Below are 21,748 nucleotides of genomic sequence, written 5' to 3' on the forward strand. Positions count from 1 at the left end.
GATACACCAAAAACTGCAAGACCTGCAGCCAGCATTGGTCAACAGAAAGGGACCAGGTCTTCTCCACAACAACACGTGACCACACATTGCACAATTGGACTATGAAGTTTTGCCTCATCCACCATATTCACCTGACTTTTCACCAACTGAGTACCACTTCTTCAAGCATCTCGACAACTTTTTGCAGGGAAAATGCTCCCACAATCAGCAGGATGCAGAAAATACTTTCCAAGAGTTCGTCGAATCCCAAAGCATGAATTTTTATGCTACAGGAATAAACACACTTATTTCTTATTTGCAAAAAACGTGTTGGTTGTAATGGTTCCTGTTTTCATTAATAAGGAAGTATTTTAGTTATAATGATTTAAACTAGTTAAAATGATTTAAAATTCATGGTTGAAAACCACAGTTACTTTTGCTGCAACCTACAACTTACTTTTGTTACCTACATTCTCTCAGTGAATGCTCACAGCCTATAATGAAGGTCGAGCCATTATCTCCATTTACACATGAGGCAACTGAGGCACTCATCCAAGGAGAACCAGCTGGTAATGGTGGAGCTGGGGTAAGACCCAGGCTGCGTGGTTCCAGAGCCTGGACTCTTAACCAACTGTCGGCAGAAAGATGCAGGTATCTCTCTTTTAAAAAAAAGATCTATCAGAAGTTCAGTTTTTGTGGGAGATGATATAGTTCAGGATGCAGAATAGTAAGGCTGATGACAGGGTGCCATGGGACAACCCCAGCCTCATTGCCTGGCATCCACCAGAGTCACATGGGGTAAGGCTGTGACAAGGGGGGAAGACAAACCGCCATATCCATCTTGTGTTGATAATGGGCCTGGTGTTCCCAAAGGCCCACCCTCAGTGCAAAGCTGGCATCTGGCTTACACACATATGGGCTTCACCCCAACTTCCCAGCCCACTTCCACCCAAATGATTAGTGGAAGGTTTTCTCCAAATATTTGGAAACTTCCTAGCTTGTGAAAGAAAGCAACACAAACAAGCATCACCAGAGTGAATGGCAGCCTGGCAGCAAAGCTGGCACTCACAGAGACAGCTGTCTGTCTGTCTCTAAAGGCAAGTGTTTTTGTAGGGCCACATTTGCCAAGGCAGATGCCACTTTTCTCCAGAAAAAGGAGCCATCTGATGGTGTTCCTGAGGTCGCCTTGAAATAAGAATTTTGGCGTCAGCCTCAGAGAGCACCCCGACAAGCCTGTGATGGTCACTAGGTGGGTTCATGTTCACTTCCACTGTCCATCTCTTTGTGGCACAGGTCCCAAGGCACTGAGTCAGACACTGGAGGAGGCTACAGTGGTCCCCACCATATCACCTCCCCAGCCACTGCTTGTGAAGAAGACCTGCCACTCTCTGCCTGAGGCCATTCTCCTGACCCCGAAAACATGTTCAACTGGGTGAGGTTGAGCTGGAAGTGCTGGAGAATCAGTGCCCCATGAGCACACATCAACACAGGAAGGATAGTCGGCTGGTAGATAAAAGGCCATGGCTTTCCTACCCATTGGTTGGGTAGGTGACCAGGTGTGTTCCACACTGGCTCCAGGATTGCACCAGAGTACTGAGCTCCAATTTCCCTCAGTGATAACTGGCTTGATAACTACCCTTTCCTGGTTACTTTAGCTTCCCCATCTCACTTCACCACTCTTCTGTCAGCATTTACTGGGATCACCTCCCAGATAAACAACTTGCACTGGAATCCTTGGACACCAAGACCAAGGCAGGCCCCCTCGTGTGAATTACCCCAGCTGGGAGTTGCCCAGATCTGATTCAGAAATGCCCCTTCCAAAGGCCAGCAATTATTGTCCTGGCTCCTGCTTATAGGTTCCTTACTTCAGGATTTTCAAACTTGAATTTCTCTTCAGTCCTTCCGCAAGAGAACATACACCTTCATCCTGGAGATGGTTCTCCTCCAGGCTGTGAGAACAAGAAAGAAAATCCAGCTGATACGGTAATGTTGATTATGGAAGATGATGTCAATAAAGATTAACTCACAGGCCCCCTCATACAGGAAATCCAACATCTGAAAATGCAAACTTATGAATAAAGAAAGAACAGATAAAGTACAGTGTGGGGATTCTCAATTCCAGGGACATATTTGCAAGAGAATTCATGCTGAGGGCTCCTCTATGTAATGAGTTCCCTCATTCACCAGCTCCCCAATATCCACCTTTTCTTTCTTCCTATTAATGGAGTTGCATTTCATTTGAACAGCCATATGCTTGGTGAAAATACTACATTACCCACCCTCCATTGCAGCCAGGGTTGGTCAAACAGCATACACGTGGCTTGGTCAAGTGACATACACATGGTTGATACATAAGGGGAAGTTGACAGGTGGGGCTTCCAGGAAGGCTTTTTAAAGGAGAGAAACCCAGATGGCTTTCCCAGGTATATAGACTGAATCCTGGAATACAGAAGTAGTGCTGCAGCTGGAGCAGCCATCCTGTGATCATGAGGCAACCAACCATGAGAATAAAGTCACAGACTAAGGATGGTGGAGCAGAAAGAGAATGAGACAGAGATGAGACCTCTTCAGGTCTCTTGTAGCTATTGTACAAGCCCTACACTGCCTACCTCCAGCTGCCTATACAGGAAAAAATAAACCCTTTCTGTGTCTAAACCTCTGTAGATGGAGGTATTCTATCACCTGCAGCTTCACATAGAGTTAAACTAAATTTGGCCTGAGACCAACTCCATACTTTGAGTTTCTATGTAGCAAACTGCCACCTAACAATATATTCTTATAACAAACAGCTAAATGTCAGCCAATCACAGCAGCCAGGCTTCAGTCAGTCACAGCCTACCAGCTGATCAGACTATGTACACACAAGGCAAATGCCTCATCACACCTTGTCCAAATATGGCAAATGCCCAGCTGCAACCAATCAAACTGATTCTGTACATCACTTCCTTTTCCTGTCCGTAGACACTGCTTGCCCCCACCTTGCTGAGTGGAGATCTCCCAGTTCTGAATTCTGCCCAATTCATAAACTGCTATACGCTCAAACCAGCTCTGCTAAATTAAATTTGCCTAAAGTTTTTCTTTTAACAGTGATCATAACCGATGCTCACAATAAGGTTTTCCTCTACTAAGAAATTCCAAGTAGCAAAATCCAATCAGGATAGAATCAATCACACTTTAGTAGAGTTACTAAGCCCTGCCACATCCGAGGTCCATCTACAAAATCTGCTTATGGCAATGCCTGTATGCTGCAGTGCCTTTCTGCTTCCAGGGACAATCAAACATTCAGCATTTTATCTCCCTGATATAATCTGAAACTGCCCGGAACATGTCAGAAGACTATACTAGTGGTATCCAAAGGATGAGAAATGTAGAATCTGCTTCAGGTCAATAGCATAAGCACAATTCATGGTTCCTCTTTCAACTATCAAAACTCCATTCCACCTTCCAAAGTGACCCCTGACTCTAATACCCAGTGCTCTTGGGAACTCAAATTCACTTTAAAATAACAAAACTTTATCATTAGTGGTAGTCACAGTACTAGTAGTTGTAGCAGCAGCAGCAGCAGCTGTAATAGTAGTAGTAATCCTGCCACTATTCTAATCTGACATTTAAGAAGCATGTAAAAATATGCCAGACACTATGCTAAGGTCTTCACAGGCACTACCTTATCTAATTCTTGCAAACACCTTTTATAGTTGGAAGTATTCTTATCCTCATTTTACAGACATGAAACTTGAGACTCTGAAATTGTTATTTAACTTGCCTAAGATCACAGCCTGCTTGATTCCAGAGTCTGTGCTCTTAACACTTACGCCATGTGGAGGCAGTCATCAAATCAGCAAACCAATATAGTTTATTAAATTAAAAAAGTAGCATGCACATACCAGGCCCTATAAGCTTCATATCACTCAGTACATATAAAGACAAACACAATCAACCAGTGAATCAACCAATCATCTACCTTTGTCTACCCACACAACTCTTCCTGTGGATAAGGCCAGGGGATCAACAAAGATTGTGATCTATCTCCCCAGAACAGAGAATGCCCCAAACTCACCAGAGTTCTTCTAGCATGACGTTCTTTGCCAGCATCAGTGCTAAAGCTTGAGCACCCACACTGCCAATGTTGTTCCCCACCAGGCTGGAGGTAATCATGGAACAAAAACATGTCAGAACAGGCAAGAACCTCAGAGATAAGCTAACCTATGGAGGGCAAAATTCATGGTGCCCTCCTGATCTGCTCCATTTCAGACATCATTAATTGATTGCTGTGCTCTTTCCTGTTTTTATCCTTTTAAGACATCCCTCATTGATTTCAGTGCTTTTTTTTTTTTTTTTTTTTTTTTTTTACATTTTTTAAACATCACTAATTGATTACAGTGCTCTTTAAGCCCAGGTGCAGCTTTAGAATTCTTCTCATTGTGGTGCACTATGCAGCTATTACCAATGATTGGAATTGGTCCTTAAGATAAAATGTACCTGATCCACCCCAAGATCTTCAAGTTACAGATAGTGAATCAAAACCCTGAGACAATAGGGACATTTCCAAAGTCACCCAGAAAGACTCCAGTGTTCTGTCTTGAAATCGAATGGTCTTTTTTGCTGACTCCATTGCCTAACATTGTGGGGTAGAAATAAAGTTCAAAGACCGTCAAAATTGGCCCCAGCTGCTCCCTCTTCATCTGGTCTCCCCAGGAAAATTGAAGAATAGACTCTGAAGCTTACCTGAGCCACCTCAAACTCTGGTGATCACTCAAGGCTTCAGCCAGGGCCTGGGCCCCCTCATCACCCACTCTGTTGCCCCAGAACCTGAAAAGGCCAAAAGAATGAACACACAGTGCCAGTGAGTGCCTGATGGGTATTTTAGACATGAACTAACAGTCCTGCTCTCTCTGTAGTCCCAGCCAGAGGGGCAGGACCACTCAATCCCAGAGTGGCCTCACTGGGGCTCCTGGTCTCAGCAAAGCGGACCTGCATCCATCTTTCGGGTAGGATGGCCAAACTCCACCACGAGTTTTCAGTGGTTTTACCTTTCAGACTTAGAGAATAGTAGATGCCTACCCAGCCCAAACCCTTAAGGACAGGAACTAACTGACAAGAGTAATTTACAGTTGTGACATTTTTTTCTGACACTTAGTTCAGATACACTTCCCAGGAACTGCCACCCACAAGTCCTTAGCTATCCTCCAGTACTTGCCCAGAACAAGTCTAATGTTTCTTCTGCAAGCCAGCTCTCTATCTCCTGCTTCTTCCTAACACCCCCAATTCCTTCATGTCAAACTCGCTTAGCTTCTGGACCATCCTCCTCTGACTCACTGTAGTTAGAAAACATCCCTTTCCAAAAGGTAGAGCCCAACTCACACCTTCTGACTCATCAACTAGGGACCTACCCTGGACAGGTATGTGCACAAGTTAGCAAAAGACAGCTGAACTAGGAAGTCCACTGCCCTTTCTTTTCTTTTCTTTGTGGATGGAGTCTCACTTTGCTGCCCAGGCTGCAGTGTAGTGGCATGATCTTGGCTCACTGCAACCTCCGCCTCCCAGGTTCAAGCGATTCTCCTGCCTCAGCCTCCCAAGTAGCCTGCCACCACCCCTGGCTAATTCTTGTATTTTTAGTAGAGATGGGGTTTCACTCCATTGGCCAGGCTAGTGGCCTCAAACTCCTGACCTTGTGATCTGCTCACCTCAGCCTCCAAAGGTCTGGGATTACAGGCATGAGTCACCACGCCTGACCTGCACTTTCATCCATCAGGTACTTATTTATTGAGCTCTGGCTATGTGCCAGCACTGCTCTGTGTCCCAGGGATATGACACTGTAATAGCAAAAAACCTGAGAACAATCATCTTCAAAAGCTAACCAGTTAAATAGATTATATAACACTATGCACTCTAAAAAATGCGGTCAGGCTGAGAGAGGTGGCTCACATGTATAATCCTAGCACTTTAGGCACTCAGGGAGAGAGGATCACTTGAATCCAGGAGTTTGAGACCAGCCTGGGCAACACAGTGAGACCCCATCTGTACAAAACACAAAAATATTGGCCAGGCATGGTGGTGTGTGCCTCTAGTCCCAGCTACTCAGGAGGCTGAGATAGGAGGACCACTTGAGCTCAGGAGTTCAGGGCTACAATGAGCTGTGATTGCAACCACTGTACTCCAGTCTGGGTGACAGAGAGAGACCCTGTCTGTAAATATTAATAAAATAAATAAACAGATAAGTAAGGAGTCATAATGACCTAAAAAATTTCCTATAATATACTGTGAAGCAAAAAAAAAAAAAAAAAAAAATGCAAGCAAGTTACGGAACACTTTGTATCATATGACAGTGTTTGGAGGTTTTAGCACAGTGCCTGGCCCAGACAGGTAACCTAATAAATATGTGTTGAAAGAGGTAGATACCCCCGATGTGGCAGATGTGAATTCAAGTAAAAGAGAACTCCGTGGGGCTGTGGACTCCTTTATTCTAGACTCTGTTGCTACTAATGCAGTGTGAAAAAGATGCTGATTTCTAGAGCCACATAGTCCCATTTATGGCTCAAACTGAGCTTGGGGGCCGGGCACCATGGCTCATTCCTGTAAACCCAGCACTTTGGGAGACCAAGGCTGGCAGATCACCTGAGGTCGGAATTTCAAGACCAGCCTGGCCAACATGGCGAAACCCTGTCTCTACTAAAAAATACAAAAATTAGTTGGGCATGGTGGTGGGTACCTGTAATCCCAGCTACTTGGGAAGCTGAGGCAAGAGAATCGCTTGAACCAGGGAGGTGGAGGTTGCAGTGAGCTAAGATCATGCCATTGCACTCCAGCCTGGGTGACAGAGTGAGACTCTGTCTTAAAAAAAAAAAAAACCACAACTGAGCTTGGCAGCAACTTGCCTCCCTGTAAAATGGGCTGGAACCCCTAAGCCCTAAGGTTATTCTCTCTTCCTACAGTCCCAGGTTCTCAAACCCTCAGTTCTTGTCAAATGGACCCCAGTTAACTGTAGGGCATGACAGGATAGGAGAGCGGCTGCTGGGAACAGCATGGGTGCAAGCCTGGGTGTCTAGCAAAGAGAGGAAGGCTGCCCTGGGGCTGCCGTCTGGGTACTCCCCTCCCTGGCAGGCCCTAGCATGGTCCTACAGGGAGCAAGAGCTCTGAGAAACCTAGCACAGCCCCCTCCACCCTGGGTGCCTTCCGATTCTTCCCCATTTCCTTCTCTTTCTTAGGTCAGGGGTCCTCACTCGTGGCTGCACATCCCCTGGAAAGCTCTTTAAAACTCCTGATACCTGGGCCCTGCACCTAGATATTTGCACTTCATCAGTCTGCGGTGCGGGGGAGGGTGCCTGGCAATAGTGTTGAGAAGCTCCCACATGGTTTTAATATGCAGCCAATGTACAGCCCTAGCACCCTCTGAGGACCAGAGGGCTTCCTGTCACCAGCTCATGGGCACTGCCCTCCCCCAACCCCAACATCCCAAACTTCCTGTTTGTCACACATACAGCAAATGTCAAGGTGGCAGTCAAGAGCCGCCCACTCTCTCCCTGGCTCATCCTCCCTACTGGAGCTGTACTGCCCCCAGGCCTCCTGGCTGAAGAGTTTCACCTGCCCCTAAATCCTCAAAAGTCCCAAGCCCCTCCATGCAGGTCCCTCTTCCTGGAATCCAACCTACCCCAGGAACTGCAAGGAGGTGTTGCCTCGGAGCCCCTCGGCCAGGACTTGGGCTCCTGTAGCGGTGATGTGGTTATTCCCCAGCCTGGAAGGGAAGACAGAGGAGGCTGGGGGAACACAGTGGCAACCAGAAGCGGAGGGCTGGCCGTCTGTGTTCTGGCAGGAAGAAAGCTTTGAGGACCTGCCTGAGAGGCAGCAGCCATAGCGGGTGCCCTTGCTGCTGGGTCCCGTTTACTCAGCGGCTCCCACCACAGCGTTTTCCCCCAGCAAAGGAAAAGGGATGGCGGCACACAGTTCTGAACAGCAGCATGACAGCTCCGGGCAGGAGCCACAGTAGGGAGTTGTCCTGGGAGGTGGTTTCCCCAGGACAGTGAGGGTGACTCAGCTTCACACCTTTCCCTGCGGTCTCAGCCACCCTTGATCCAGACCCCACTGTGCCCTCTGCAGCCTTCCCAGATCTGCTGTTGCTTCACGTAGGTTTTACCTGTTGCACAAGAGCCTTGGGCAGGTCCACGTGGCTGGGGGAGAGGAGGGGAGCCCGCTGAGCCTTCCAGGAGGGAAAGCGGGAGGGAAGGCCAAGGCTAGGGCTCAGGGAAGATTGCAGCAAGGAAGGCTCCTGTTACAAGCAAATGCAGACAGCTCAAAATGCTTCAGAGAAGCCCCAGAGCTCACCTGCAACCCCAGGCTTCCTGGGGTAACAATAGGCTTTCACCCTTTCAAGGAACTTCAAGCCACTCAGCTCACAACAATCCTATAGGGCAGATACTATTGCACCCTTGGAGAGGGGTGTGGCAGATAGGAGAACTCGCCTTTCAGGTCTCCAGCTTCAGCTCCCTGGAGGTAGCCAAAGGCCTCAGCTGCTGTGCTCCAAAATCTAACGTCCTGGTGTGGCACCAAGGCTGCTTGCCAGCCCCTGCCTGAGACACCAGGCTCCCCCACTGGGTGAACTTTGCTCAAGAACTCCTCATCAGCCTTGCCCAAATGTCTTAGGACTGCTCTGAAGTCCAAGGTGCCCCATCTTAATCTTCCCTCCTTCCCTCTCTCCTTCACTCAGGGACACACCCCCCAGCCTCCCCCAGCTCCCTTCTCCACTTCCCCTCATAGGAATTTTCCCCGATAAATGTGTGGCACATCGGATCCCTGCTTGGAGGACTGGACTCACATAAGGAGAAAGAAGCTGAGTGCTTGTGTGATTTACCCAGCATCTTGCAGCCACTCGCTTACTATATAAAGCCCCTGCCAGACGGTGCAGCCCCTCGTGTGGATTAACTGGCTTGCTCATCACTACAGCCGGTGAGGTAGCCATAGTTATTACCCCCATTCTACAGAAGAGGAAACAGAGGCACACAGACATTGGGCTGACCTGAGGTCACACAGCTAAGGAGGGTTGAAACCTCGGGCGGTCTGACTCCAGAGCTTGTGCTCTCAATTACAATGATATACGGTAGTCCCCTGCCCCCTGCTTATCTGCAGCTTCATCTTCTACGGTTTCAGTTATCTGAAATCAACTGCATTCCAAAAATATTATATGGAAAATTCTAGAGATAAACAATTCATGCATTTTAAATTGCATGCTATTCTGGTGACGCACCATCCGGCTCCATCCCGCTCAGGACGTGAATCAGCCCCCTGTCCAGCGTATCCACGCTCTGTATGCTCCCACTAAGTAGTCATCAACACGATCTGCTCTTGATGGCCAACCACCGACCTCATCGGGGCTCAAAGATTCAGGATCTCCGGGAGCAGATGATTCTCCTCCTGACGTGCGGTCAGGTCAACAGCAGCCCAGCGCTAAGTCACAGTGCTGCGCCATCCACCTCACTTCCTTCCATCACACAGGCACTTTACCTCCCCACATCTTCCCAAAAAGAAGAAGGCTGAGTAGAGTACAAGAAGGTATTTTGAGAGAGACGGGGAGAGACCACATTCACATAGTTTTTATTATAGCATATTGCTATAACTGTTCTATTATGAGTTGCTATTACTTTCTTACTGTGCCTAATTTGTAAATAACACTTTATCGAAGGTGTGTAGGTATGGGAAAAAGCATGGTATGTGTAGGGCTTGGTCTTCTCCTTGGTTTCAGGCATCCACTAGGGTCTTAGAATGTCTCTCCTGCACATAACAGAGGACGACTGTGTTGTCCACAAACAGCCTCCATTTGGGAAGCTAGCACCCTTCTCAGGGATGGGTCAGCCACACCTGGCCACAGCCTATTCCAGGCTTGTGAGTCTGACAGAGTCCTTTATACAAATACACAGATCGGCACCTGTGGTCCTGATCTCAGTAGCCCTCGCCGAGACTGAGCTATGTGGCCAGCCATTTTAAGATGGCAGCTTACATTCACAAATCCAGCCCAAGAAGTAAAACAATAGAGGGAAGCAATTTTTTAACTTGTCTTCTTTTACTACCTCGCAAATCACAGGAGGCAAGAATATCCGGGGAAGAGAGAGAGAAAGCCAGGCCAACCCAGGGGCCAGGTAGAGGGGCAATATAACAGTAACAGTGTCAGGTAGGAGAGAGAGACTCCAGTTGAAACTGGGAGACACTGGAGCAGCAGAAATGCAGACCCAGATGAGACTGCAAACCTTGCATGCTCTGAATGGTGAAAGGACGTTCTGGGAGTATTGCAGCCACTGGCTGCCACAGCTGGGGTGGCAAGTAACTGTGTATGCCTTCCCCAGCGAGACAAGCTCAACATGCATCGTGGAACTCAGTCACCCCAGAGAGCTGTGACACTCTTAGACACAGAAAAAGAAAGGGCACTAGAAAAACATTTTGCCCTACGGGTTAAAGGTCAAAAGACAGGAAGCCCTCAGCAGAGCTAGTCCAGAGTTTACAGGGGAGATGAAGGCATTAGAGAGAACCCCTGCTCAAAATGACACACTGCCCCTACATTCAATCAGGAGGTCAGCAGCCAGTGCGGGCAGCACCAGGCCAAGACCAGACCAGACTGACTCAGCTGTGGGACAAAAAACAGTTTCCAGGGAATAAGAAAAACCTGGGCTCACCTCAATGCCAAGAAGTTCTGCTTGCATGCAAGGAGCTTAGCCATGGAGTGTGCACAGCCATCAGTCAATTTGTTGTTGAACAGACTGTTCAGAGACACAGAAGCAAAGCACATTGGACGGGGAGCACCCAATCCCAGCGTTGCGCTTCCCCTCCGGGCAGGAATCACCTGCACCCCCCATCATGCAAACAGCCCCTGCCCTAGCCCATCACTCACAGCTACCCAGGCTGCATGACCTGGGGTGAGACCAGGGGACTCGGGGCCCAATGTCCACAGCCCAGGCTGACTTACGCTAACTTCTGCAATGGTTCGCAGTGAAGAGCATGTTCAATGAGCTTGCAGATGCCTCGGTCTGAGATATTGTTATCGCGCAAACTAAAAGAGACAAGATAAATACATATGAAAACAGAGCTGGAAAGACAAGAAAAAAAAATCTACAAATCTACAAAAAAAAATCTACAAAAAAGATTTTCATTCATCCCTGTAGTGCCAGCATCTGTGCTTCCAGGAAACCCTGCAAAGATGGAGCACCCCAGAAAAGTGGAGATCCCAAGGTCCCTGGCGGGGGAGGTGACGTGGTATGGTGCACCATGACAGACGGTCCAGGAAGCAGGGCCCAGATCTGCCACTAAAGAACCCTGGAATCCTAAGGAAATCACAGAGCTAATCTGAAGCAATGTTTCCATCTCTGTAAAAGGAACATGATAATCACAGCAGCCTCAAAAGCGTACGATGGTGGAAAGGAGCTGATATATGGGAAAGGTACAGCCTGAACTAGACAGGCTACCCCTGGAGAAATTTACCATTATCTAGGCCAGCAGACAGTAGACCAGCTGGATGAGACCGGCCACAAATTTTGGAAACAAGCAGGCAGGCTGTGGCTAGTGCCCAGTCCTTAACCCCAGTGATGCCACTCCCACAGGCCAGTCCCTGCCCAGCAAGCCTGGCCTGCCACTCCTCTTGGGGCACCATTCCCAAAATTCACCTGATCACAAGTTCATCTAGAAGCTTCCCTAAAATACAGATTCTCAGGCCCGTGCCTTGGAGCTGGTAATCCACTATGTGTGGGGTGGGGCCCAGGGATCTGTATATTTTAACAACTGTGCACGTAATTCTTTATCTTCAGGCAAACCTGGGAGGCCCTGACTGAATGATTAACAGCTCAGGCTCTGGAGTGCCTCGGCTGGATACTGTGTTCCTGATCAGCCACTTACTAGTTATCTGTTGGAGTCTCCATCTGTGATAATAGTATTATCAGCCTCACCAGGCTGTGTATATAAAGCCTTGTGAGCACCTGGTACATGGTAAAAGTCACCCAGAATCGTGATTGCTAGCCCTGGTCCCTATCCTTAGCACTGCCCAATAATAACACTATTTAATCCTCACGACAAGCCAGTGAAGCAGGTACCATTATTTTGTGCATTCGTGAGAAAGAAACTGAGGCACAGACAAGTGAAGTGACTTTGCCAAGGATGAACAGCACATAAAGGCTTTGAGCCCAGGCAGCTTGGCTCCAAACCCCACTCCTCTCCCTGACATGGTGCAGCTTCTCCCTTAGGGCCTCTTACGGCCACTTCTCTAGAGCAGTGATTTTTTTAGACTGCAGGTTGTGGGACATGCAAACCATTTGGAGGTCCTGAGCAGCATTTCTAAAATACAGATTGAACAGAACAGAAGAGAGCACAGTGCATCAGAGTTCATAGAGCAAAGTCATTTCATGACGCTTTGGTTTCATATTTACATGGTGGTGGGTGCGCTCGCTCTCTCTCTGTCTGTCTCTCTCTCAATCATTGTGGGTCACAGCCAAAAAACTTTGAAACCCATCACTCTGGAGTCAGAGAGAGCCAGAGTCTAAAGAAATCTATACAGGGGCACTGTGTATATGGGGTTTCCTAGAGGCTGAGGATCTCGGTTGGCATGGAAACACTTCAAGTGGGAGAGAGACAGGTTGGCACTGTGGGAGAGCCCTCCCCCTTCCTCCCTCTCTCTCTCTCTCTCTCTCTCTCTCACACACACACACACACACACACACACACGCAGAGTGCACTCACAGCAACCTTACGGTTGCTTCCCCTCCCGTACAGCCTTGGCAATTGTAGCGTGTGCAGGGTGAAGAGCAGAACTTGCTCAAGGACAGTAATTGCTCATAGAAAACCAAGCTGGTTGCTGCTGACCAGTAGTTCTCCCAGGGTGAGACTGCTTGTATCAGAATCACCAGGATTGTTTGTTAAAAATACAGATGCCCTGGGCCCCACCCCAAAACTACTGAATGGGAATCACTAGGGGCAGGCCCAGGAATCTGCATTTCCACAAGTGCCTTTACACACCACAGTTGGAGCACCATGAGCTAGAACCAGGCCATTCTCACCTTTCTCTGAAAACAGAGACAGACCCACAGGTTTCCCGGAGCCCTTCCGCACATCCTGGGAATGGACATCCCTAACCAAGAATGGAAGATCCATTCCAGAATTCCAGGGATGCACTGGCCTATGACGATCACACAGCCCAGGAGTGTCTGGCATCTTGTAAAAATTGTGAGGCTACTACCCAGGAAAATGCACCTTCTTATTTTTATCAGGAAAATTGCTCCAACAGATAGGTTTCCAAATTCCCACTCAAGTGCCATGATCCTCCCTCCTAGGGAAAGAGTTTGGTGCTGTCTGTCTTCCATTTGCCTGGCCACCTCCACTCTCTCGCTTCTGCACCCATCTCTGGCTCATGGGAAGCTGATGTCTGAGAACCACTCCAGCAAGCAGCCCGCTTGGCCTCTCTAATGGGTCCAGCCAGCGGAGGTCACTGGGCAGAAGCAAGGATCAGGGAAGGGAGATAGGGGACAGCTCTATTCTTCCACGTTGCAGAATCTGAGGCAGCCCTCGCCATACCTTCCCAGCTAATTAGTCTCCCTCCCGTTGCCCCTTCAGGTCTACACTCCCCCAGCTGTTACTAATCCCAGGCCCCTGCACCAACCCTCTTGCTCTTCCTAACACCTGCCCATGGCTTGTAAACAATCTCTTTATTAAACTCTCCTCAAATCACCCATTTGAAGTGTGTCATCTGTTTCCTCCAAGACCATGATGGGTATAATCATATTTATATTCATTGCATAGAATACATATATATATTTGCTATATATGTTATGTATCATGTTGTTATTATACTATAACCTTATGACCATCATCCCTATGTCAGGGTTAACAAAAGTCACTGCACAGTTTCTAGTGGATATCCATGTGTTTGGTCCATGGAGAAAAATAAATCTCGTTGCTTTGCCTCAGAGAAGATGTATACCAACCTAGTACTCTCAAGAAGAGGGTCGTCCCTTGCTGAGGGTCAATTAAGGTCATCTGGGGTAGCCTAAAGCCCCAGGAAGCTGGGAATAGATCTTAATTTCTACCTAGAACTTCTGCCTTCTCGTAGGTTCTACATAGAAGCAAGGCCTCCCCTTTCAAGGCTGGAAGGATGTTGGGGAATCTGTGGGATGCTGATCCCCAGGCCTAAGATAAACAAAGAGACCCCTGAGTTCAGGAGCACAGATTCTCCAAAGGGCAAAACCTCACATCTTTGGCTAGGGCTCTAAGCAATACAGGTAGTGCTGAAATCCTGCTTGGACACTGTGCTACCTAAGGAGTCCAAGAGTGATTGAAACCCTGCAACCCCTTTCCATCTCTTGGGTCCTGAAATTCCCATCTGGCTGGAATGTTAAAGTCTCTGATGGGGCACAAGTCACCTCTGATTTGGTGTCGTTCCTGATACCGACACATATTGCACAAAACTTTCTGCATGTGACCTCAAGGCTTTCAGGAAGCCCCTGAAGTGTATCCACAGACTGGTGGAGGGACAGGAAACCTGTAATCAGAAAGGTGTGATTTGTGAAACCCAGCTCTGCCATTTCCTGTGTGACTCTGGACAAGTTACTTCACTTCTCTGAGCTTCAAGTCAAGGATAATGGAGATAATAACATTCCTGCCTACAGCCCAAGGTGGTTGTAGAGGTTAGATGAGGTCATTCTGGAAAGTGTAGCACCAGACCCAGCACATAGGCCAGTCAGTAAAGTATGGCTGTCATTGTCACATATTGAAATTAAGACCCAGAAGGGAAGGAGTCTGGGAAGGGTTGCAAAGAAGGGTGAAAGAGGTGAAGCTGGGCCCAGACTTCTGCATCCCAGCTCGGGCCTCCCATAATTAACCTTGATGGTGCTCCCCCGTGCTCGAACAGCAATGCCCAGCAACACTCACTACAGAGCCTTGCAGGCACCAAGGCAAGGCAGCAGCTGCTCCACGCCAATGTCACCCACAGAGTTGTAGTCCAGCTGCAGGGCCACGGGCCGCCGGAGGTGCTGCAGCACAAAGGCCAGGGCAGCACACTCAGTGGGGCCCACGCTGCAAAACGTCAACTTGAGGTGCCCGACATTCAGGCCACGTACAGCCTTCCGTGCCAGCCGCTCGTCCTGCATCTCATACAGGCTCCGGATGAGCCAGACGAACCTGGGCATGGCATGCATGCTCTTGGCCTCACCCGGTGCGGCTGGCGGGATGGAGTGGAAGTGCTTGCGGAGGCTGCGGGCCAGACACCAGCGGGCACAGGCCTGGCGCTGGAGCAGGGCCTTCTCAGATGCCTGGCACTCGGCCAGCAGGCTCTGGTGCTCCCAGGACAACAGCCCCGCCAGGAAGGCTGCCGTGATCTGAAGGTTGTGTGGCTCAGTCTTCTGCAGCAGAGCTGCCACGCTGCCGTCCTTCCTTCGTGAGCCCTGGATGCACAGCATGGGCAGGAGCCTGGCCATCGGCGAGTTGCCTGGCCTGCCACAATTGAAGAGGTGTCTGAGCAAGGCTGGCGGCACGTCAGCACTGAGTGCCAGGTAGAACGCGGCAAAGAAGCACTGGAAAGTGATGTGCAGGAATTCCAGGGGCGCCGTACTCCCTGGCATGACACCTTTGGCACGCACCAGGAAGCCAAGAGAAATGTCATCAGGGCTGACCTGTGCTGCCTGGAGCTGCTGGGCTGAGAACACATAGCAGCACATGCCCAGGCCCCAGAGAGCAAGTCTGCCGAGGCGCAGGAGGGTGGGGAGGCGGCCCAGAAGGAGACTGGGTCCCAGACCCTGGTAGGCTGAGTCTGGGGGGATGGCATGCAGCAGAAAATGCTGCAGGATCAGCAGGTACATATCTGTAGTGGTCTTCGGGGACCCACCCTCCTGCAGCAACAGTTCCTGGTGGCATTTGGACACCATCCATGAGAACACGGGAAGGTGACACAAACCACGCAGGGCTGAGGTCGCTTGGAGCAGGCGGATGAGGCGGTCCGCCACTCCAGGCTCACGATGGCGCTTCCTCAAGTACAGCTCGATGCCCTCTTCGGAGAAGCCCTTGAGGATGAACTCGGTGCGGACGTACTTCCTGAGGAATGCCGACACGGCAGCAGGGCGGCTGGTCACCACCTTGCGGGCATTCTTCAGCAGGTTGCCCTGCAGAAGGTTAAAGAGCAGGGTCTGGACAGAGGTGGGGTCCGTCGGGGAGCAGTGACGTTCGCGATCCGTGAACCTGAACTTGAACTCATCAAAGCCATCAAAGGTTAGCAGGACACGGTCAGGGTGGTCAAGGAGGAACTGGAAGATGTCCTGTTGATCAACGTCAGGCCAACAGCAGTGCTCAAAGAGTAGCATCTGCACAGAGAGTGGTTTGACCACGCACTGCAGCTGCCGGCAGCTGAATGGGAAGACAAAGAGAAATTCCTGGAAGTCTCGTCCTGCAGCCCACAGCAAGTGCAGCCTCTGCAGGAGCGTACTCTTGCCGCTGCCCGCCTCACCCACCACCAGCACAGTGTCTGCATCATCATTGAGGTGGCCAGGGGTGCTGAAGAGCTCCTCCAGCCCCAGGGTGGCCGGGCTCTTCTGCAGGGATCCAGCCATGCCCACATCCGCCCAGACCTCCAGAACATTCTCTGTGTATATGTCCTCCAGGCAGAGCATCTCTGCCCCATCATAGGTACTGAGGAAGCGAGACTGAGCGGACACCGTGGTCCTCAGCTTGGCCATGTACTTCTTGCATGTGGCAGCTGGAAGGCAGAAGAAGAGGCAGATGAAGGTGGCACCATGGTGAAGATAGGACCTAACTAGACAGTGGGCTGCTGTAGGGAAAGGTGACATAACTGAAGGGAAAGGCGAGCCAGCAGACGCCCATCCTGGCACCTCCATTCACAAGCTGTGGACTTTGAGGACAGTCAAGGAAACTTCCTAACCCTCAGTTTCCACCTCTGTAAGGTGTGAGAAATGTTGGTCACCACCTTACAGAGTTTTTACACAGATCAACTAAGATAACGTTATGTCAAACACTTAGCACAGTGCCCAACACAAAGTAAGTGCTCGAAAGACATCAGTGACTGCCGTTATCATTACTGACACCAGGAGGAGTTGTAGATGATGGGAAGAGGCTCTTGGCTGGGATCAGACCTGTATTCTGATATCTGTCCTGCCATAGTGGCCGGTGGCTTTAGATAAATCCCTTCACCACTCAGCCTCAGTTGTCTTTCTCTAAAGAGAAACAATAGACTGAAGGGCTCAGGAGCCCAGTGTCTGAAGTCAGACACACTTGAGTTTGAAAACCTGGGTCCACCATTCGCTTGAGCAAGCCATTTAGCCTTTCCAGGCCTCAGTCTCTCATCTGTAAAAATGGGGACAATATATACCTGGAAGGATTGTTTCAGGAGGCAGTGAGATAAAATAGAGTTTAGAAGAATATCTGATATGGCAAACTCCCAAAACACAGTGTTTATTATCATGATTATTAATGGATATAGTAGGCACAATAGATCCCAAAGATGTCCATGTCCCGATCCTCAGAACATGTGACTATGTTACCTTACATGGCAAAAGGAACTGTGCTGATGTGATGAAGCTAAACTTTGAGATGGGGAGATGATCCTGAGTGATCTGGATCTTCCTAGCAACAAAAGGCCTCAGGGTCACCAGGGCACACCAGCCAAGCACTGTGATTCTGCCTCCACTTCCCCATCCTCCCTATGCACCCCATGCCGGGAGACTTCATGCACTGGGCGTGTTTAAAAGGCTACTGCTCTTCCTTTCTCATCCTGAAAGCAATGCGAGCAAACCATTTCCTGTGTCAGGGTTTAGTTCCCCTTTCAGGGGAAATGGGGAAGTGCTGGTTTAGTCCCAGGCTGGTTGAATGGTCCCCAGCCATCACAGCCTCACTGCTCCCAACCAAACACTCGCCCGCTAATTTTCAACCCCAAAACTAAGAAGCAATTTTCAGAGAGCTCTGAGCTCATTGATTGCTCTCTGTGGTCATAGAGAGGGGACGCTGTGTTTATGTCACCTCTGTTGTTCCCAGAGTTGATGATTATTGTTGAGCTCTCTGCCCTCTGAATATATCAGGATTGCTGAACTCAGACCATAAGATAGATATCTTCCTCTCCAATACATATCAGATATATATCTTCCTCTTCCAACCTGATGTCCAATGCAAGCTTTCCAGCCATCACCAATGATACTAAAATTCTCCAGAAAAAAAAATGTCCATTTTATAGAGAAATAAACACATCCGTTGTCGCCTTTAGAAATGTGAGGAATCTTGCACCCTGGCCTGGTCTTACAGTAACCAGTTGTGCTTGATGACATCAACAGCAAACCTTAACCAGGGGCTGAACCAGGCCCCGTGCTCCATGCTGTGCACCCCTGTGTGGTGGACTGGTGTCTACATCCCATTCTTTGATGAGATGGTGCACACTTGAGTGCCAGGCACAGGCTTCCAGCCACCCCTCCCACAGGCTTGCTCACTGCCCAGGGTGATAGACCCATCTGCCAGGACCATGCACAGCTCAGGAGGCTTCGGTGCCAATGAGCTTTCCATACAGCAGTGTAGGAACAAGCCCTAAAGAGTGCCAGGCTTGCACTCTCTCTTTACAACTGACATTTCTTCTCCCAAGAAAAGAGAAAGTATAGGTGGGGACAGTTTACAATCACACCCATCTCCCCCTCCCTTGTCACTTAACCTCCCTGCCCAGTTTCCACATCTATATGGTGGAAAAAAACACCACCTACTTCTCAGGGTTGTTGCAAAGGGTAGACATTGTCCATTAGGCACCTGGCAGGATGCCTGGCATGGTTAAATGGTGTTGTCCAAGCCCCACCTGTTCCTGAGTTTGGGTGGTGACTCTGGGCACTGAGGGATACCACAGTCTCTAGATCCACTTGGTTCTTGAGTTTCCAATTGTGAGCTGCTAAATTTCAGAGGTCAAGAGATACCCGCCCTAACTCCAAACATACGTCCATATCTTTTTGGTACAGATAATGAGAGTTTGGATAGTTAAGTAGCACCTTTAGTTAGCCCTCAATATATGGTAGCTCCAATTACCATTACATTGTGTGGGAGATAATGAAAGCTAATAGCTAACATTATACACTTTTGTCCTTTTAATTCTCCTAAAAGCCCAATGAGATAGGGGGTGGTGCTATCCTTAAAATGAGGAAACTGAGTCATAGGGAGGCTGCACTGCCAGCACATGGGATGCTAACTGAGGTGTGTTCTGCTCCTAACCTTGGATCTGCACTGACTTGCCTTCCCTTTCTGATTAACTGAGAACATATACCTACCTTCCAAAGGTAGGGCCAACGGGACTGGCAACTCTTGAACATGCTGTAGAAGGAAGGCAGCCAATCCATTCGCCTTCACTGTGGCAAGATCAAGCAGCCTTCTTGCCTATAGGGAATGCAGAGGACATTATTTTTCCAGAAAGGCTGATGTGGGAAGGTTTACTGATTACTACAACTTCATAGGCATCTTCTTCTACCCAGAATAAAAGATGAGAAAAATAATCGGACAACCACATGAGTTTAAAGTAGTTAATACCGTGTTAGATAGTGAATTGAACACACGTATCCAATCTGGCTCCTACTCAAAACTCACTAAAACAGTGAATAACTGAAAAATAGATGAAACAAAATAAAGACATAAACCTACAAAGATAGAGAAAATGATTCTGCAAGCTGTAAACCATCTGGAAGAGAAGTGATTTCATCGAGTCTCATGGATTGAATATTTGAATACAACCTCTGCTCAGACTCCCACATCTTCATCTCCAGGCTGAACCCTTCCCCTGAAGCCTGGACTTACACATCCAACTGCCTATTTTCCATCTCCACTTCAGAGTTTCATAAACACCTCCAACATATTCAAAACTAAACTCCTAACCTACCCACACACCTGCCAAACCTACAGCCTGCCTCATCTTGGCTAATATTAATCCCATTCTTCCAGGTGCTCAGCCCTGAAGTCTTGGAGTCACCCGTGAAGCCTCTCCTCTGTAATCTGTCAAATCCTGTTGACTCCTCCTTCAAAGCATGTCCCAAAGAGCACTATCCAACAGAAATAAAATGCAGGGCACAAATGCAAGCCGCATGTGTAATTTCAAATCCTCTAAGAGACACATTTTTTAAAGTAAAAAGAAACAGATGAGATTAACTTTAATCATATATTATATTTAACCCACAATAGTCAAAACATTACCATTTCAGCATGCAATCCATGTAGAAAATAGCAAGATATGGCTGGGTACGGTGGCTCATGCCTGTAATCCCAGCACTTTGGGAGGCCAAGGCAGGTGGATCACCTGAGGTCAGAAGTTTGAGACCAGCATGGACAACATAATGAAACTCCATCCCCACTAAATATACAAAAATTAGCTAGGCATGGTGACATAGCCTGTAATCCCAGCTACTTGGGAGGCCAAGGCAGGAGAATCACTTGAACCTGGGAGGTGGAGATTGCAGTGAGCCAAGATCACGCCACTGCACTCCAGCCTGGGTGACAGAGCGAAACTCAGTCTCAAAAAAAAGAAAAAAAAAAAAAGAGAGAGAGAGAGAGGAGGGGAGGGGAGGAGAGAAGACTAGAGGAGAGGAGATGAGAGGAAAGAGAAAAGAAAAGAAAGAAAGCAAGATAGATTTCATTTTTTTTTATATTAAGTCTTTGAAACCTGGTGTATATTATGTGCTTATGGAAACTCCATGTGGACCAGCCAGGTTTCTAGTGCTCAAATGCCATCTGTAGTCAGTGTCTACATACAGACACACAGCTAGAGAGCCCTGCCAATTCTTGTCACCTCCTGTATACCATGCTGCTCCAAGCCAAATTCCTGCTTACCTGGAAAGCTGCACAGGCTGCAAAACTGGTCCTCCTGCTTCTGTTCCTGTCCCAAGAGCCTAGTCCTAATGTCACAGCCAGAGCCTAACCCTTTACAAACAAAACTCAGGTCACATCGATCCTGTACAAACATTCCAACAGCATCCCTATTCTCTCAGAGCAAGAGCCCAAGTCCAACAGCCAGCAACCTTCAGGGCCCAAAACAGACAAAAATACCTGCCTAGAACCACCTAGACTCGAGGTTCTCCTTTGACCCTCCCCTTACTCCACTCAGCATCCTGGCTCCTGTTTCCTAAAACTACCAGGCATGCTCCTGCCTCTGGGCCTTGGCTCTGGCTGTCCCCTCTACATGGAAGCCTTCCCCCAGCTGTCCACATAGCTAATTCCCTGTCCTCCTTTAAGTTTTTACCCGAATTTCACCTTCTAAGTAAGAACTCTCTGACTACTCTATTTAAAATTGCCATCATCTATCCCCTTCCTCCTTCCCAAACTCCCAACTCCCGAACCCACTTTATTTACTTTCTGAAACACTTACCACCTTCTAGCACACTCTGTAATTTCCTTCCTTTAGCTTATTGTTCCTCTCCCCTGACTGGAGTGTGTGTATTTCCAGCGCAAAGATTTTTGTCTGTTTTGTTCACTGAGGTATCCCCAGCACATAGAAGAGTGTCTAGCACAAATCGGGTACTCAAATTTGCTGAAAGAATGAATGGTAATGGATTCAGGAGACTCCTGAAAGCCCAATCTTAACCCCAAAATGAGAAAGTTGAAAACCATGCAGTGTGTATCCTAGAATCTGTAAAGAATTCTGGAATGATCAGCATGAGGGACCTCTGGAACTGAAGGAAATGACTAAAACAAGGAGAACTGAGTCAAACTGAAACAGATTTCTGGTTTATTCCCAGGCAAGAGGTCTGTGGTCTGCTCAGATAACTTGATCAACCCAGGAGGCAAGATCTAA

The 21,748-nt window shown here is 48.4% G+C and overlaps 1 protein-coding gene across 7 annotated transcripts in view; it reads right to left on the reverse strand.

Annotated features, from left to right (window-relative positions):
- The window catches only part of NOD2 (nucleotide binding oligomerization domain containing 2), a 44,671-nt gene that overhangs the window by 10,445 nt on the left and 12,478 nt on the right, over positions 1-21,748 (reverse strand). For 6 of the 7 annotated variants that reach the window (XR_012518533.1, XM_074403056.1, XM_010347836.3 and 3 more), the window contains exons 3-10: positions 19,242-19,347; positions 14,872-16,687; positions 10,928-11,011; positions 10,638-10,721; positions 7,628-7,711; positions 4,705-4,788; positions 4,037-4,120; positions 1,845-1,928 (exon numbers count right to left, since the gene is read on the reverse strand). Coding sequence is in view for 6 of the 7 variants with exons in the window: in XM_074403056.1 (XP_074259157.1) it covers positions 1,845-1,928; positions 4,037-4,120; positions 4,705-4,788; positions 7,628-7,711; positions 10,638-10,721; positions 10,928-11,011; positions 14,872-16,687; positions 19,242-19,347 (2,426 nt within the window). In the remaining variant the exon portion in view is untranslated. The remainder of the gene's footprint in view (positions 1-1,844; positions 1,929-4,036; positions 4,121-4,704; positions 4,789-7,627; positions 7,712-10,637; positions 10,722-10,927; positions 11,012-14,871; positions 16,688-19,241; positions 19,348-21,748) is intronic. The other variant, XM_074403072.1, reaches the window with a different exon arrangement.

This window comes from Saimiri boliviensis, chromosome 1 (assembly GCF_048565385.1).
Source record: "Saimiri boliviensis isolate mSaiBol1 chromosome 1, mSaiBol1.pri, whole genome shotgun sequence".
Lineage (NCBI taxonomy): Eukaryota > Metazoa > Chordata > Mammalia > Primates > Cebidae > Saimiri > Saimiri boliviensis.